We start from the raw sequence: 15,138 nt of genomic DNA on the forward strand, positions 1-15,138 counted from the left end.
ACCGACAGCGACGATGTCACGAAGCTGGAGCTGGTCTAGTACCGACAGTGACAATGTCACGAGGCTGGAGGCGGTCTAGTGTTGACAGCGATCGTGTTACGAAGCTGGTTATGTAACGAACTTTGAGAGTATGTGCGATTCGAAGGATGAGACCCATTTGGGTGTGAAATCGAGAATGGTCCGTCATGTCATTACGACCCGACTGAAAGCACGCAGAATGCAACTGGCACTTTGAATGCTAATCACAATGACACTAATCTTGTTTCCTTTTGTTTTGTTAACGAAGGTACACCCGAGGACGTGTGATAGTCAGGATGGCCGTGTCGGAGATGAAAGGAAAGCCGAAGCCCTTCCTTGGAAATTTTGGGAACATCCTCTAGTACCTTGGCCTAGATTTTATTATAGTTGTAATTGTTTAAGATTTGTAATAAGCGAGATTGGGTTCGAGGTGACAATCGGTCGCTGAACGTAGCCACGGTCACGGGATGGATGTTTTATCTAACGGAGGTCTGGAGTGGTTGTATGTGTTTTCCGAGAAGTGTGGTTGTGGCGGCATGCGGCCTCGAGAGCGGGCCGAGCCACGTGTGATGTTGCCTCGGAGGTGCCGATGCAATGGGACATACATTGTATTTAGTAACCAAAACTCCAGGCAGAAACTGCCTAGCAACGGCGTTTGGAACTCTCTCGATGCTTCCAACGAGTGTGCCTAGCAACGGCGTTTGGAACCTTCTCGATGCTTCCAAACGGGGATAGAAAACAAAATGCAATCGTACAGGGAGAAAAATCTCCACGAGGCTGGCATTCTTGCGATTGCCTTGGAGAGTGATACATCGAGCGTTTTCGAGGATCGCATTTGCGTCTAAGTTAGTTTCGCTTAGTAAGGAGTTATCCCGGTGACCGTGGATTCGTTTGAACTCAAACATTGCTAATAGTATTATTTAATTTAATTATTCGTAGATCGTATTATTCATTAGGCTTAGTGTTTGTTAGACTTATTATTAGTTGTACTTATTATTTGTTAAGCTTAGTGATAGACCTGTATATACGTGTAAATAAAATCTCGGCTTTGTGAGACGATGGCTAGTCCACATGAAGAGTCGTCGCGCGCCCAAAATTCGAATCCTGATCCGACATATATATGTATGTGTGAGTACATATGTTTTATATTATCGAATACTCTATAAAATAAACTACTCAAAACAATAAATAGCGCAATCGAAGAATTACAAAACATTAACCATATTGAAGTGACACACAACATAAACATATATGTATATACGTATATTCACACGAGCTATACTATTGTCACTTTAAAACAATATTAATAAATAAATGTTCTAATTGCGGTAGAATAAGGAAAAACGAGCGACAGACGAAAAATTACTTCGATATCAAACAAAACTAAAGTCCCGTTACTAAAACTTTACTGATGACATTTATGAGCAGCCATGTTGGATTTACACGCATCATGGCGACAGGAATATTAGGGATTAATGGAAAACAGGCGCGAGAAACAAATCATGAAAGCATATTGTTAACAATTTTCTTTAATAGACTCTATGAGCGACTACACTGTCAAATGCAAATGTAAAAATATATATATATATATATATAATTAATTAAAAAGGGGGAAATATAAAATTAAATATATTTAACAAATGTAAAATAGATACATAAAAAAAATATATATATATATATATTTCGTACATAAAAACAAAATACATCTAAAAATAATATAATAAGAAACCTCTGATGGAAATGCCTCCGCAAACATTGTCCGAACGTCGATCACCAAAGCCTAGGGGAACAACAAAAGGGGAAAAACATTAAAATCGCAAAAACAACCATAATATGCGAATATCCAAACTTACGCAAAAATAACTCAAAGAAGGAGGTCCTTGTAGTGGGAGAGCAGCGGATGTCGCGCGTGTTGCCCGAGCGAGCATCGAAGTGATAATGATGCTGCGGCCGCCAACCCTTGCACGCGCCGAAGAAACACAGATAATTCCCACGGTACAGCACGTGGAAGATTCTCGCGGGAAGGACTAGATCAGCATGGAATGCTTCGAGCCTCCTAGACGCTAGCTCAGCAGAAGCACAGGACTGATAGGAACTAAGTCGACGTATGGAACCCGCATTCTCTCACGTACGATTTCAAGAAATCCAAACTGCAACATCCCGATTCCCACGGAAGCATACCCCCAGTGGACCACCATCCCGTGGGGATGGCATTATAAATAAGCGTAGCAACATAGAGCGTGGGCTTTAATCTTGGTTCATCATTATAGTGATCATTGCTATTGCCGTTCGCTCATTATTGCATTCAAAGATTTGTATAAGTATTTTGCGTTTCGGGGTCTTTTAGTTTTTTCGGTAAAGAAAAGAGAGTCGCGATTAAATAAAAGAAAAATTTTAAGTCCCCATTGCGGTATTAATTCAGTTAGCGAGTTATTCAATCTGTATCGAAATAGCTAAATAAAGTAAAGGTTGATAGAAAACTATATTCGAGATTAAATAATAAACCCAACAAACTTCGACGATCACCTGAGCAGCTGGAGTAATGGCACCCGACAGCACCTTCTCCTCAAGGTAAGAAAATAAATTTTTTAAAATTTCGTCTTCTCTGATAATTTCGAGAATCAAACCAGAACTTCCTATCATCAATCTCGTCTTATTTCCGTGAAGGGTTTTGAGAATAGAATCATTGTTTAACTTTAAACAAACGTAAAGATAAATTTATATAAAACAACAAAAATCTCACATCCCTATCTAATCCAGCAACACTAAAATATATATATCCAGCTAATAAAATATATATATATAATAACCTAAGCAATTTTACATTCAAATAGAAAATCTGTTCAACGAGGAAAAATATTTATTGTACCCAGCTTTAATCCTCTCCCGTGCTAGTATCCCTGCGCATAGCAGGTTAGCCGAAAAGTGGAATTCGTTTACCAGTTGCATTAGGCGTCAGTTAACGCTACCCATTAAACGTAAAAGAAAATAATAAAAATAAAATATTTTGAAATAGTCCTTAGACTATTTCTGGTGGCAGCAACTACCGTATTAATTAGAAATCTAAATCAGTATTAAATACACAATAATATCATTTCAATTTATTTCCCTTCCGATTAAATTCAAAACAAACTATAAAAAAAAAAAAAATTTTTTTTCAGTAAAATTTAACTTTAGATTTGATCGATTTAAACAAACAAATTAATACGTAACATTAGAGATATAATTTTTTTGGTGGCAGCGGTGGGATGCGCTCCACGGAGGATTAAAGTTGGTTTAAACGGTTCGATTCGCTCCACAAAGAATTAAAGTTGTTACGATTATCGATAAAATAGATACCGAAGAAATAATGTCGACTAAATTAGAATCGTTGGACAAAGACATGATCTTGATGTTATCGGAAAAACTTAAAGCATGGGATGCAAATTTTCGCGACATGAGTACAACAATGAATAAATTACAAGACGATGTGCGTTCACTGAAAATAAAAAAGGAAATCAAGACACCCGTATCATCGCCGATAATTTCCCAACCGACAATACCGATAGAAGTTAATCCCCAATCAATTAAGTTAAAAGATGACAATTGAGACAGTACCAGTGTTCGACGGGCATCGACCCTCGGTATTTCGATTTTTAAGAGCATGCGAGCGTGCACGAAACATGGTTCCTAGGCATCAAGAATCTCAGTTAGTAAAATTATTAACGAATAAGCTTCGTGGACACGCGTTTCTCGCCGTAGAAGACACAGAAGTAATAAGTTTAAACGATTTCGGGAATAAATTAAAAGATATGTTCGGTCCGGGAAAAACGGTTAACGAATATAAAGGGGAATTAGCTACAATATTTCAACGACCGGGAGAAGATATTTTGGACTACATAGAACGCGTCAAAGATCTCAGGCTGGCGATAATGAACGGGGAAAGGTACGAGTACGGCACCGTATTTCAAGATAGGATAGATCGAGACACGAGGGAAGTTTTCGTTAAGGGGCACCCAAACGAGGTGTATTTACGAGTAAAGATAGCAGGATACCAATCCTTGGACGATGCGTACCGCCAAGCCGTGAAAGCAACACGAGAATTAAAACAACTGAACAATAGAATTCGATACCAACGTCCGACACCTTCGGATAATTATAACCAAAACAACGTTCATCCACCATACAATAGTATCTATACTAGAAATAACCGCCAGGACTGGAGATTTGTACCGCCGTCGCGGAAACATCTAAACAACCCGGGAATAGAAGAAAATGTCAGGAAAGAAACAAGAGCAATAACTTGGGAAGAAAAACGCATAAATAAATACCTCGATAGAGATCTAAATCAAAAGAGAGATGCTGATCATTTCAATCAATCAACTTTTCAATGCAAACACCATTCCGTTGCTGTGATAAGGAATAATGTCACGTTAAATAATAAGAGGACGCACGGTGCCATAGACAGGATCATGAGTGAGAAATTTTCTGAGTTACCAAACAAGATAAATAATATTAGTGCCAAAGAACTTTCAGACGAAGCAGAAACTAGGAAATTGAACGACGAGACGACAGGCAATGCTTATCCACTGCCTAACATCACAGAGATATTGGACCTGCTGGGAAGTGCAAATTGCCTCTCCACGTTCGACTTGGCAAAGATACAAAAGCAAGACTCCACGAATTTCGTGAATGTTTCAACCATAATAGGAAAAGAGACAGCGAGTGCATCTCACTCAAAAACTTCTATAAAACCATCAGAAGGAAACTTTATCGAACTCAAAGCCAAATCATTAAATTGCAAGAAAGATCACACTATAGAGAATAAAAATATAGCTATCCATAAATCCAAAACAGAATCTATAAGCAAAAAGGTTTGTAATAAAAATTCAAAGAATAATTCCAAATCTACCAAAAATATTCCTAAACGTTCCTTACAAATAAATAATAATTTAATTACAATAAGCACTTCCAGTGAAACTATTCATCCTGAAAAGGTAGAGGAAAATAAAGGTGTTGTGAATAAAGTAAATAAAGAAGAAAAAGGGGTAACTAAGGAAAAGGATTCTAAACATTTTCAAGCTGAAGAAACACAAGTTCAACGAGCTCGAAGAAATCAAAAGGGAGAAAATAGGGAATCACCAGTCGAAGATATATCTAAAAACTTGAATAAATACGCTAGCCATTGGATTATAATTGGATTAAAAATACTTTATTGGTTACTACATCTAATATTTGACGTAGGTAACATAGTAGGTAGTGCTGATCTTATGATTTCCTCAGGAAAATATAGATGGTATCACACTATACTATATACAAAATATTTTTGGGTTAACATGGCTGCGGCACTTTCAAAAATTTGTATCTTGAATGCTATTAGCAAGCAATTGGGTAATTGGATCAATGTCAGTAAACCTGCGTCTTGGCGCAAAATAAAAACTAAAATGAAGGAAAGGAACGAAATTCTCCCCGCACGAATTAGTTTCGGACATCTAGCCAAAGAACCTATTGGTGAAGTAACAATCGAAGAGAACACGGAACCAACATGCGCAGAATATCTCAAAGATCTGTTCAATAAAATTAACACTGTACGACGAATGGCAAGAGAAAATTTGATAAAGTCCAAACTAAGACCAACAATCGACGAATCAACCTTCAAGATTTTAAAACAGGAGACTCGATATATCTATTAAAAGAACCTAGTAAGGAAAATTCTCCCATCAATATATTAGACGACACAAAGTGCTAGAAATCTTGCAGAACAAAACGTCAAGATTGAAGTAAAAGGGATTCCGCGAACGGTGCACTTAAACAAGCTAAAACTAGCGCATAATCGAAATAAACAATGAATAAAGTGATTTCATTGGGCAACGTAGTGCGATAGTGTATGTTGTAGTGCTGTTCTTCGAATAATACAGATATCGAACACCTAAAAGGAAAAAGGGAAAATTATTATATGTGTTACAATTATTGCTTAAATATAAAACGTGTTATCTCAATGAACAATTAACTAGTGAAAGTGAAAGTTACCTTGTGAACAAGTGAACAACATACAAGAAAGTGTACGTGCAAGTATAGGTTATGGATCGTTGTTCGTGGAACATAATGTATGACAGCTACCTAAAATAAGTGAATAAATTAGTCTCAATTGTCTCAGTGCAAAATACGAGGTTACTAAGTGTTATAACTATATTGTGGATAAATCAAAAGGAAGTGTGACATTGTTCGTCGAATAATACAGATAGCGAAAACCTAAAAAAGAAAAAAAAAAGGAAAATTATCATGTGTACTCCAATTATTGTTTGAATATACAACGTGTTGATTCAATAAAATTAAAAGAGTGAAAGTGAAAGTTACCTTGTGAACAAGTAATCATCATACGAGAAGGTTTACGTGCAAAATAGGTTATGGATCTCTGTTTGCGAAACACCATGTACAACAGCCAGCTGAAAAATAAATGAACCAATTAACTTCAATTGCCTTAATGCAAAATACAACAGTACTAAATGTTATAACAATACTGTGGAAGCATTGCACTGTTCATCGAACAACACAGATGGCGGAAACCTGAAAAGAAAAGAAGTTTATTACAAGTGCTCCAATTACTGTTTGAATGTGAAACGAGCTAGTTCAACGAATAACTAAAACGGTGAAAGTGCAACTTACCTCATGAACAATTAATCACCATACAAGGAAGCGTACATGCATGAATTTCGCAGACTAACAAGAAGAAATAAAATAGTTGATAAAGTATAGAAAGCGGTTAGAAAATAATCAAGATAGATTAATTGAGAGTTAGTAATAAATGTAACCGGAGTAAAGGGATATTCGGTTATGTATTAATCTACGTAGTATTGTGATGTTAATTTGTAATGCACAATAGTGGTCGCACATACAATGCATTATATATATATATATATTAAATTAAATAAATTAAACACCACCTTTATGACCACAGATATAAGACGATTGAAGGCAGCCGTAGTAGAAGGCAGCCGTAGTACGTGGATAAGGCATATCAAAGAATCGGATGATGTTGCGGGAACGATCCAGGTAAGTGATGCAGCAACGAAAGAGTAGAATCTGAAGAATTACAGACAATGTTAATCTAACAAGTAGATTTTAATCACTAATAAAGAAACCAGTTCATATCATACACAAAATAATAGCAAATAGCAAGTACATGCAATAATAAATTAATAGGGAAAATAAGAAAGGTTAATAAACACAGGAATAGGTTAGAAATTAATCAAGATAGACTAACTAAATATTAACAACATGACTGAACTCGGTGCAAAAGAATAAAGTTAGGCTACACAAAATATCTGGTAACACAATACACAAAAAACATTAACTAAATTAAACAAGACTTATATAAATGCAAGTCACGTATAATCAAAACAATGACTATCGAAATTCGATAACAATACAATCCATGCTATCACATTAAGGTAGCACACGGTATTGACACACACAATATCATGAAACACAAAACAATATTACAAAAACACTACTAAGTAAAATTATAGTGATTAACAATTAATTAATTATTTCAACGACACGCTACTGTTGACATTAAACCAACGCCATACCAAAGATACACGCGAGCGGCCATGTTGAAAAATTCGTCGCCCTCACATACAAATAATAGCCAATACAATGTAATACAGCATCATAATAGTAATGTTAGGTACTAATAAAAAAAAAACAACAACAAAAAAAAGGGGGAGAGAGTTAAGGAAAATACATATAATAAATAACAACTAACATAATCATAACATATTATATATATTATATCATATACAGAGATACAGTATTCATACAAGGAACAGGTCCGAATGAAACATATATATATAAAAAAAAAAGAAAAAAAAATATATAATATATATATATTAACTATTTTTGTATGTGTGTATAGAACTGATGGCGAATTCATCAACCATTCTCTGAACGACGGATGGAAGAACATGTAGATGTTGTCCAGACGTTTCACGAGGAATCCAGAGAGCATTTTGAATCTCTGCAGAAAATCCTTCCATGCATGTTCGTTTACAAAAATCTGACAGACATCGAAAGAATTTTTTTTTAGTCCAAGGAATAGCAATCCGTACCGTAGAACTGTAAAGCACCTGTACGCCACTCACGAAACCAAATACTTTTGCTATCCATCTGTAAACAAACAACATCTATAACTATACATATAATTTTCACTTATGTTTACCAATATATATACACACATGTTGTAAAGTAGGCAATATTTGTAACAATCATGTCCATTGATAATGCAAGTGACTCATAAAAATAAGCCGTCATATTTACCATTGCACGCACATATATATATGTCGGGTTTACATTAGAATTAGGGTTAGGGGCGTGAAACGAATCTTCGTTTGGGTTACACGTTGTCGTTATGCAATGGAGAAGACATTGACTAGTGCAAATACGATTATTATAGAACCGGACAAGTAACCGCGGTAGTTAGGTGCTCGAGAAACTAATGACAATGATCCTAGGTTCAATAACGAATCCGCGGTCGACGGGATGATAGATGAACGTACTCACAAAATCTAAGTCGGACGCGTAATATTCACTGGTCGTAAAGAGTTACTCCTTTCATCAATGAGATCGCGAAAAAGAATGTCTTTCCCGTCCCGATCATGCCACAGAGGAAAACTATAATGGGGTGTGTCTAAGGACACGAGATCATCGGATTCGTCGAGAAAAGCCTTCGTTCAGAAAGTAAGGGAAATTGGCGTTGCTAATTGGTCAATCTCCATATCGGTGGTTAGAAAAAGATGCTAGCCGCCCTCCAGGGAAAGTTGCTAGTGGAAGACGCCGCTCGTTGAAAAATATGTCACCCCTATCTTCCCGTAGTTGGGACAAAGACTGTTTGTCTGTTTGAAGGACTTTAGTTAACTAAACCTTAAGATTTATAACGGGCCCTCGAGCTAGCCGAACATGTACTGCGGAGACGTATCGACATCTGGCAAGCATCTTACTCGAATAATAGGGTCTGCGTGTGGCGAGCCACAGGACAGAAACCGTTGGAATGTTTACTGTCGCGTGTCGCCACGAATATTTCTTTTAAGGAGAGCTATAGAATTACTCCATGCCTTTTTAGACAAAGCGTTCATCCCGTGACCGCGGCTACGTTCGGCGACTGACTGTCGCCTCGAGCCCAAGCTCATTATCACGACTCTCGACCAATTACAATCGGGTTGAATAACTACAATTGTTCAATTACAGCTATAGTAGACTCTAGGTTACAATGTTGCGGGATTATCCAAAATTCCAAAGGCTCCGGTGTTCTTTCATCTCCGACACGGCCTTCCTGACTATCACACGTCCTCGTGTGTAACTAAAATATCGTGTTTTCTTACATTAGATTCAACTGACATTATTTACGATTTAACTAAATGTCCAAGCAAGTCAAGGATCCAGTGCAATAACAAAGTTTCGTTCGGAGGTTTGACAACAGAAAAATAAAAGAGAATAGGAATTTGTAATGTTATAATTTGTATTCAAAGTGTAGGTGCGTTCTGTGAGTCGCCAGTCAGACCGTAATGACACAACAGATCATTTTCGATTTCGTACATTGGTGAACCTCAGTTTGTTGGATCATATTGCCACGTTGGGTGCATTACACCCAGAAAGCACATAAACCCACTCAACGGGTTACAACCAAAAGCACATCAACCCACTCAACGGGTTACAACCAAAAGCACATCAACCCACTCAACGGGTTACAACAAAAAGCACATCAACCCACTCAACGGGTTACAACAAAAAGCACATCAACCCACTCAACGGGTTACAACAGAAAGCACATCAACCCACTCAACGGGTTACAACAAAAAGCACGTAAACCCACTCAACGGTTTACAACAAAAAGCACGTAAACCCACTCAACGGTTTACAACAAAAAGCACATAAACCCACTCAACGGTTTACAACAAAAAGCACGTAAACCCACTCAACGGTTGACAACAAAAAGCATATAAAACCACTCGGTGTATTACTATGACCACAACGCAGTGTTAATGATCCTCTGAGGTCAGTGTACTTGCATCGTTATTATCACCGCCGTTGTCATCACCGCAGACGTCTAACTCAGCAGGGACGCAACCTTCTGGCATTTTTCTCAGTCTGTCGTGTCTGTCCTTATATGATCGTTTGCCGTCTAAGGTTTTTAGGGTATATCTATCTCCTTCCAAAGTCTCTGCTATTACGAATGGACCCCTGAATTTCGGATCTAACTTCGTCTGGTTTCTTTCCTCGTTTTTGCGTAATACGAAATCGCCAAGGTTGAACCTAACTATTTTAGCTTTGTTTTCGTGGAACCTATCCTTATCGTATTTGGTGCTTGCTTCTATATTCTTTATCGCCTGCTGTCTTATATGGGAGATATTTACTTCTCTTTCTTCGATATTGTCGGGTAGGGATAAGCCGTAGGGTCTCGCTGTTTTACCGATTAGTAGTTCCAACGGGCTTGACTTAGTCACGCGGTTGGTGGTACAATTTAAGGCCAGTTGTATTTCCCCGATCGCGTCTTGCCAGGACCGCCAGTTGGTTTCTATTGTTGTGAACATGTTTTTTTTTAGCGTACTCATAATACGCCCTACCTGTCCGTTGGCCCTACTAGCTCCGGTCGCAATTAAATGGAGTTTAATGTATTTATCTTGACAAAAGTCTCGAAATTCTTTGCCCGTAAAACATCTTCCCTGATCCGCTATTATCCGGCAGGGACTGCCGAATAAAAATATAGTACTTAAGTGCTTTAACGGTACTAAGGAAATCTACTTTACGAGTATGATGCAGATATGCGAATTTAGTGAAGACGTCGACCAAAACAATGACATACTCTTTCGAACCACTTTTACCGCTTAGTTTGCCCGTTATGTCCACGTGAACTGTATGCCAAGGTATGCTGGTCTTAGGTATAGGATGTAATTCAGCTTGTATTTTACCTGAACTGGCCTTCGAAACTTGACAAGCGTGACAGTTCTCTACGAATTGGCGAACATACTCCGCCATTCCTTCGAACCAGTAACACTCGCACAGTTTCTCAAGCGTTTTATCCCAACCTAAGTGCATAATTGACTGTTGCACATGGTTAATAACAGATCATCTAAAACCTCTGGGGACAATGGACAAGCAGAGAGTTCTGCCTTTTCTCTGTATTTTACGATGAAGGGTACCGGACCGTAACTCATACGTATTCGCGACGTCTTCCGCGAGCTCTTCATTCTGTAATTTATTGACGATCCCAGAAATTTGGGAGTCGCGACGTTATTCCACTAATAGCTAGTCTTCGGAGATTTCGGTCAGATTGATTTCCTTCTCTATGACTTCGTTGATCGTAAGGTGATCCAAGTCTACGGGATTTCGCGAGACAAAATTTACGTGGGCCATTCGTTTACCTTCCCGGTACAGAATGTCAAAAGTAAAAGTTTGTAAGTAAGCCCACCACCTGTAAACCCTGTCATTTAAATTTACCTTACTACTGGATGCTTTCAAAGGATTACAATCGGAGACGACAAGAAATTCTCGTCCGTGGAGATAATGACGGAAATGCTTGACGGCGTTCACAACTCCTAACGTTTCTAGTTCGTAAGAATGATACCTAGATTCCGCAGGGCTACTTCTTATACTGTAATATTCTATTACTCTATTTTTACCTTCACTCTTGTGCATTAAAATAACCTCATATCCATCCGAACTAGCGTCGATACGAAGTTCTATGGGGTAGTTCGGGTCAAATACCATTAACACCGGCGCGTCGGTCAGGGCGGAAATTACCTTTTGCCTTATTTTTCCATGCCTATCTGTCCAAGTCATGTTTTTATTATCGGAAGTAAGCGCATACAAGGGTTTCATTACCCGTGAAAATTTAGGGACGAATTTTCGGAAATAAAGGGCTAAACCTATGAACTGCCTGAGCTGTGTGACGGTCGTTGACGCAGGTAAAGAACTCAAGGCGTGCATTTTACCCGGATTGGGACGAACTTCTCCGTCGTAAATTACATATTCCAAATAGAGTACCGATGCCTTTAGAAAAGAACATTTTGAAAAGTTAAAGGAGAATCCGGCTTTTACAAGGGTATCTAGTACGGTGTGCAATGCTTTTAGAGCTTGATCTATCGAGTCGGCAATAATTAGGACATCATCCAAATAGACGACAACGTACGAATGGCACGTTGGCTGTTATACGTGTTTTCAAAGGAATCTCAAGAACGATCTCTCGTTTCGTTTGTTCGCAACATCGAAATCAGCAGCCGCTGCTGAATACAATGAAGGAAAGTGTAGTACAGATCACTCCGACCAAATGATTTCTTATGTCACCACAATTAAAAAGGGTCAAATGCTACAGAAGACTTGACACGCGACTACTCCTGAGGGTTTCCGTAGTAAACGCTTTGATGGTTTACAAAATTGTAGCAAGGAAGAACATAAATATTAGAATATTTAGACAAGTATGAGTTGCAAAATTATTAGGGTTGTCCGAAGATATAAGAATCCCCATTTTCGACGGAGTCAGCATAGTATCGCCGTCCCGAAAATGACTTCCGGAAGAAACATTAAACGCGCACGCACTTATGTTATGCAAATAAAGGACATCGAATGGATCGAACAAAGGCACAAAAGAATTCGAAGAAAACAACAACTTATTATCCAAATTGTTCATCGAGGGTAATCAATGCTGTATACTTCCTAGAATTAGGATGAATAGGGGTTTGGAGAAACCCACCGGCCATGTCCAGAATAATAAAATATCTCGCTTTTGCAATCTCGCGACTCGATCCGCAATGAGGGGTAAAGGATACCGATTCGCGACCGTATATTTATTTAGTTCTCGAAAATCTGTCTATCATCTATCTGAACCATTGTTCGTCTTCACGAGTAACACGGGGCTCGCGAACGGTGAATTACTAGGCTTTATGATTTTTGGCTGTAATTAAGTCGCTTGTTCTATCACGTACTACTCTGCGCTCGCGAAGTCTATTAGGACTCCTTGTACGGCGATGTTAGGATCAATTAATTGTACTTCTAACTGTCCTGTATTTTTTGTACGAGTACGTAGGGAACCCGTAACGGATGAATCTCTGAATTTTCGAAAAGAAAGATTAATCGACTTTTATCACTACCACGTACCTCATTGTCAACTTCATTGACATCGATCTCGTTTTCAGCGGTTTTATTACGGGCATGAATTATTTTTGTTTTACACATAGCGAGGCTAGTTTGTGTAATATTACGTCAAGATCTTGGCTTAAAATTTGACGAGCAATCGCGATATCGTATTTTTAAATAACTATCAGCCAGGACATGAAAAATTTATCTCTAACCACTAACACCTGCAACGGGCAAGATTTGAGCGATACGTTTAGTACCAATATCTCTTATTCCTCGTGTGGCGGATCGGTATCAACAGGACGCCGACAGGTCGAGGCATCAACGCGGCGCAACACCTCCCGGGCGATCCGCGGGTACCAACCGCCAACACTAGAGGGCTACGACGACAACGAGTCTGTCTGTCTAACTCGCTAGCGGGTTGAATATACGAGCGATTGATAGAAATACCGCACCTAGCGAGACTCCCTCTACGTCTAAGGCAGGGACTACCGGGCATAGCCTTACTGACGAGTCCACCGATAGTCCCGGGACGAAACGCACTCTCTCTCTCTTTTCATTCGCCTCATTGGTGACCACCGACAACGAACACGCACCTTCGGTGAAGGAGTCAGGAAAGGAGCCAACCACCGACGACAAGCCAGGAAGTGAATGGTAGCCATTGCAATAGTTCATGGGCATCACCTCCAGCAGCACGTCAGAGGCGACAACCACCTCGTCCCCACGACGATCAGCCTTCCATCATCGACGACGAGCCATTCCCTCTAACTTGTATCGCGCTATATAGCTTTGGGGTCACGCTATAGCGCTAGGGGGAGGCTGTGTGGCGGATCGGTATCAACAGGACGCCGACAGGTCGAGGCATCAACGCGGCGCAACACCTCCCGGGCGATCCACGGGTACCAACCGCCAACACTAGAGGGCTACGACGACAACGAGTCTGTCTGTAACTCGCTAGCGGGTTGAATATACGAGCGATTGATAGAAATACCGCACCTAGCGAGACTCCCTCTACGTCTAAGGCAGGGACTACCGGGCATAGCCTTACTGACGAGTCCACCGGTAGTCCCGGGACGAAACGCACTCTCTCACTCTCCTTCCATCAGCCTCACTCGCATTACTACTATATCAATCGTTCTTTTGCCAGAAATTCTCAAGACTACGGATTCTTTAATTAGCGAACACTCGGCTCCGAAATCGGGGTAAAATGGAAACGACTCAACCGGATGGCTTGATGTACCAGTTAGCGCCTCCACTACGTAGAAGTCAATTCGACACTCGGCATTGAAATTATATTCAGGGCACTGCTTTGTAAAGGATCTTTCTCCATAATCAGATTGGTAGCTGCGCACCAGGCAGCGGAGTCGAAAAATTGTTAGGTTCCACACTCGATTTTTGCACTAGCGACGGAATTGACTCGCGCACGATGGTCGTAAGCTCTTGCACTGTTATAACCGGCACTGATCCCACTTCTGATGTCGGGTTTACATTAGAATTAGGGTTAGGGGCGTGAAACGAATCTTCGTTTGGGTTACACGTTGTCGTTATGCAATGGAGAAGACATTGACTAGTGCAAATACGACTATTATAGAACCGGACAAGTAACCGCGGTAGTTAGGTGCTCGAGAAACTAATGACAATGATCCTAGGTTCAATAACGAATCCGCGGTCGACGGGATGATAGATGAACGTACTCACAAAATCTAAGTCGGACGCGTAATATTCACTGGTCGTAAAGAGTTACTCCTTTCATCAATGAGATCGCGAGAAAGAATGTCTTTACCGTCCCGATCATGCCACAGAGGAAAACTATAATGGGGTGTGTCTAAGGACACGAGATCATCGGATTCGTCGAGAAAAGTCTTCGTTCAGAAAGTAAGGGAAATTGGCGTTGCTAATTGGTCAATCTCCATATCGGTGGTTAGAAAAAGATGCTAGCCGCCCTCGAGGGAAAGTTGCTAGTGGAAGACGCCGCTCGTTGAAAAATATGTCTCCCCTATCTTCCCGTAG

General features: G+C 39.6%; 1 protein-coding gene across 4 annotated transcripts; it reads right to left on the bottom strand.

Annotated features, from left to right (window-relative positions):
• Positions 1 to 5,182: 5,182 nt before the first annotated feature.
• LOC143303304 (uncharacterized) lies at positions 5,183 to 7,635 on the bottom strand. Of its 4 annotated transcripts, none has more exons than XR_013059477.1 (6): positions 7,590 to 7,635; positions 6,942 to 7,080; positions 6,519 to 6,564; positions 6,355 to 6,443; positions 6,028 to 6,249; positions 5,183 to 5,926 (listed from the first exon to the last, which is right to left on the bottom strand). XR_013059477.1 is itself a non-coding variant. In XM_076622547.1 (6 exons), the coding sequence occupies exons 1-5, from the start codon at positions 7,571 to 7,573 to the stop codon at positions 6,077 to 6,079; spliced, it is 324 nt and encodes a 107-aa protein (XP_076478662.1). In that variant the 5' UTR covers positions 7,574 to 7,588; the 3' UTR covers positions 5,183 to 5,926; positions 6,028 to 6,076. The 4 variants fall into 4 exon arrangements, 1 of the variants encoding a protein (XP_076478662.1); XR_013059476.1 differs by lacking the exon at positions 7,590 to 7,635 and adding an exon at positions 7,565 to 7,588; XR_013059478.1 differs by lacking the exon at positions 7,590 to 7,635 and adding an exon at positions 7,262 to 7,557.
• Between the last annotated feature and the right edge of the window lie 7,503 nt (positions 7,636 to 15,138).

The sequence above is a fragment of the Bombus vancouverensis genome, chromosome 11, assembly GCF_051014615.1.
Source record: "Bombus vancouverensis nearcticus chromosome 11, iyBomVanc1_principal, whole genome shotgun sequence".
In the NCBI taxonomy this organism is placed as follows: Eukaryota; Metazoa; Arthropoda; class Insecta; order Hymenoptera; family Apidae; genus Bombus; species Bombus vancouverensis.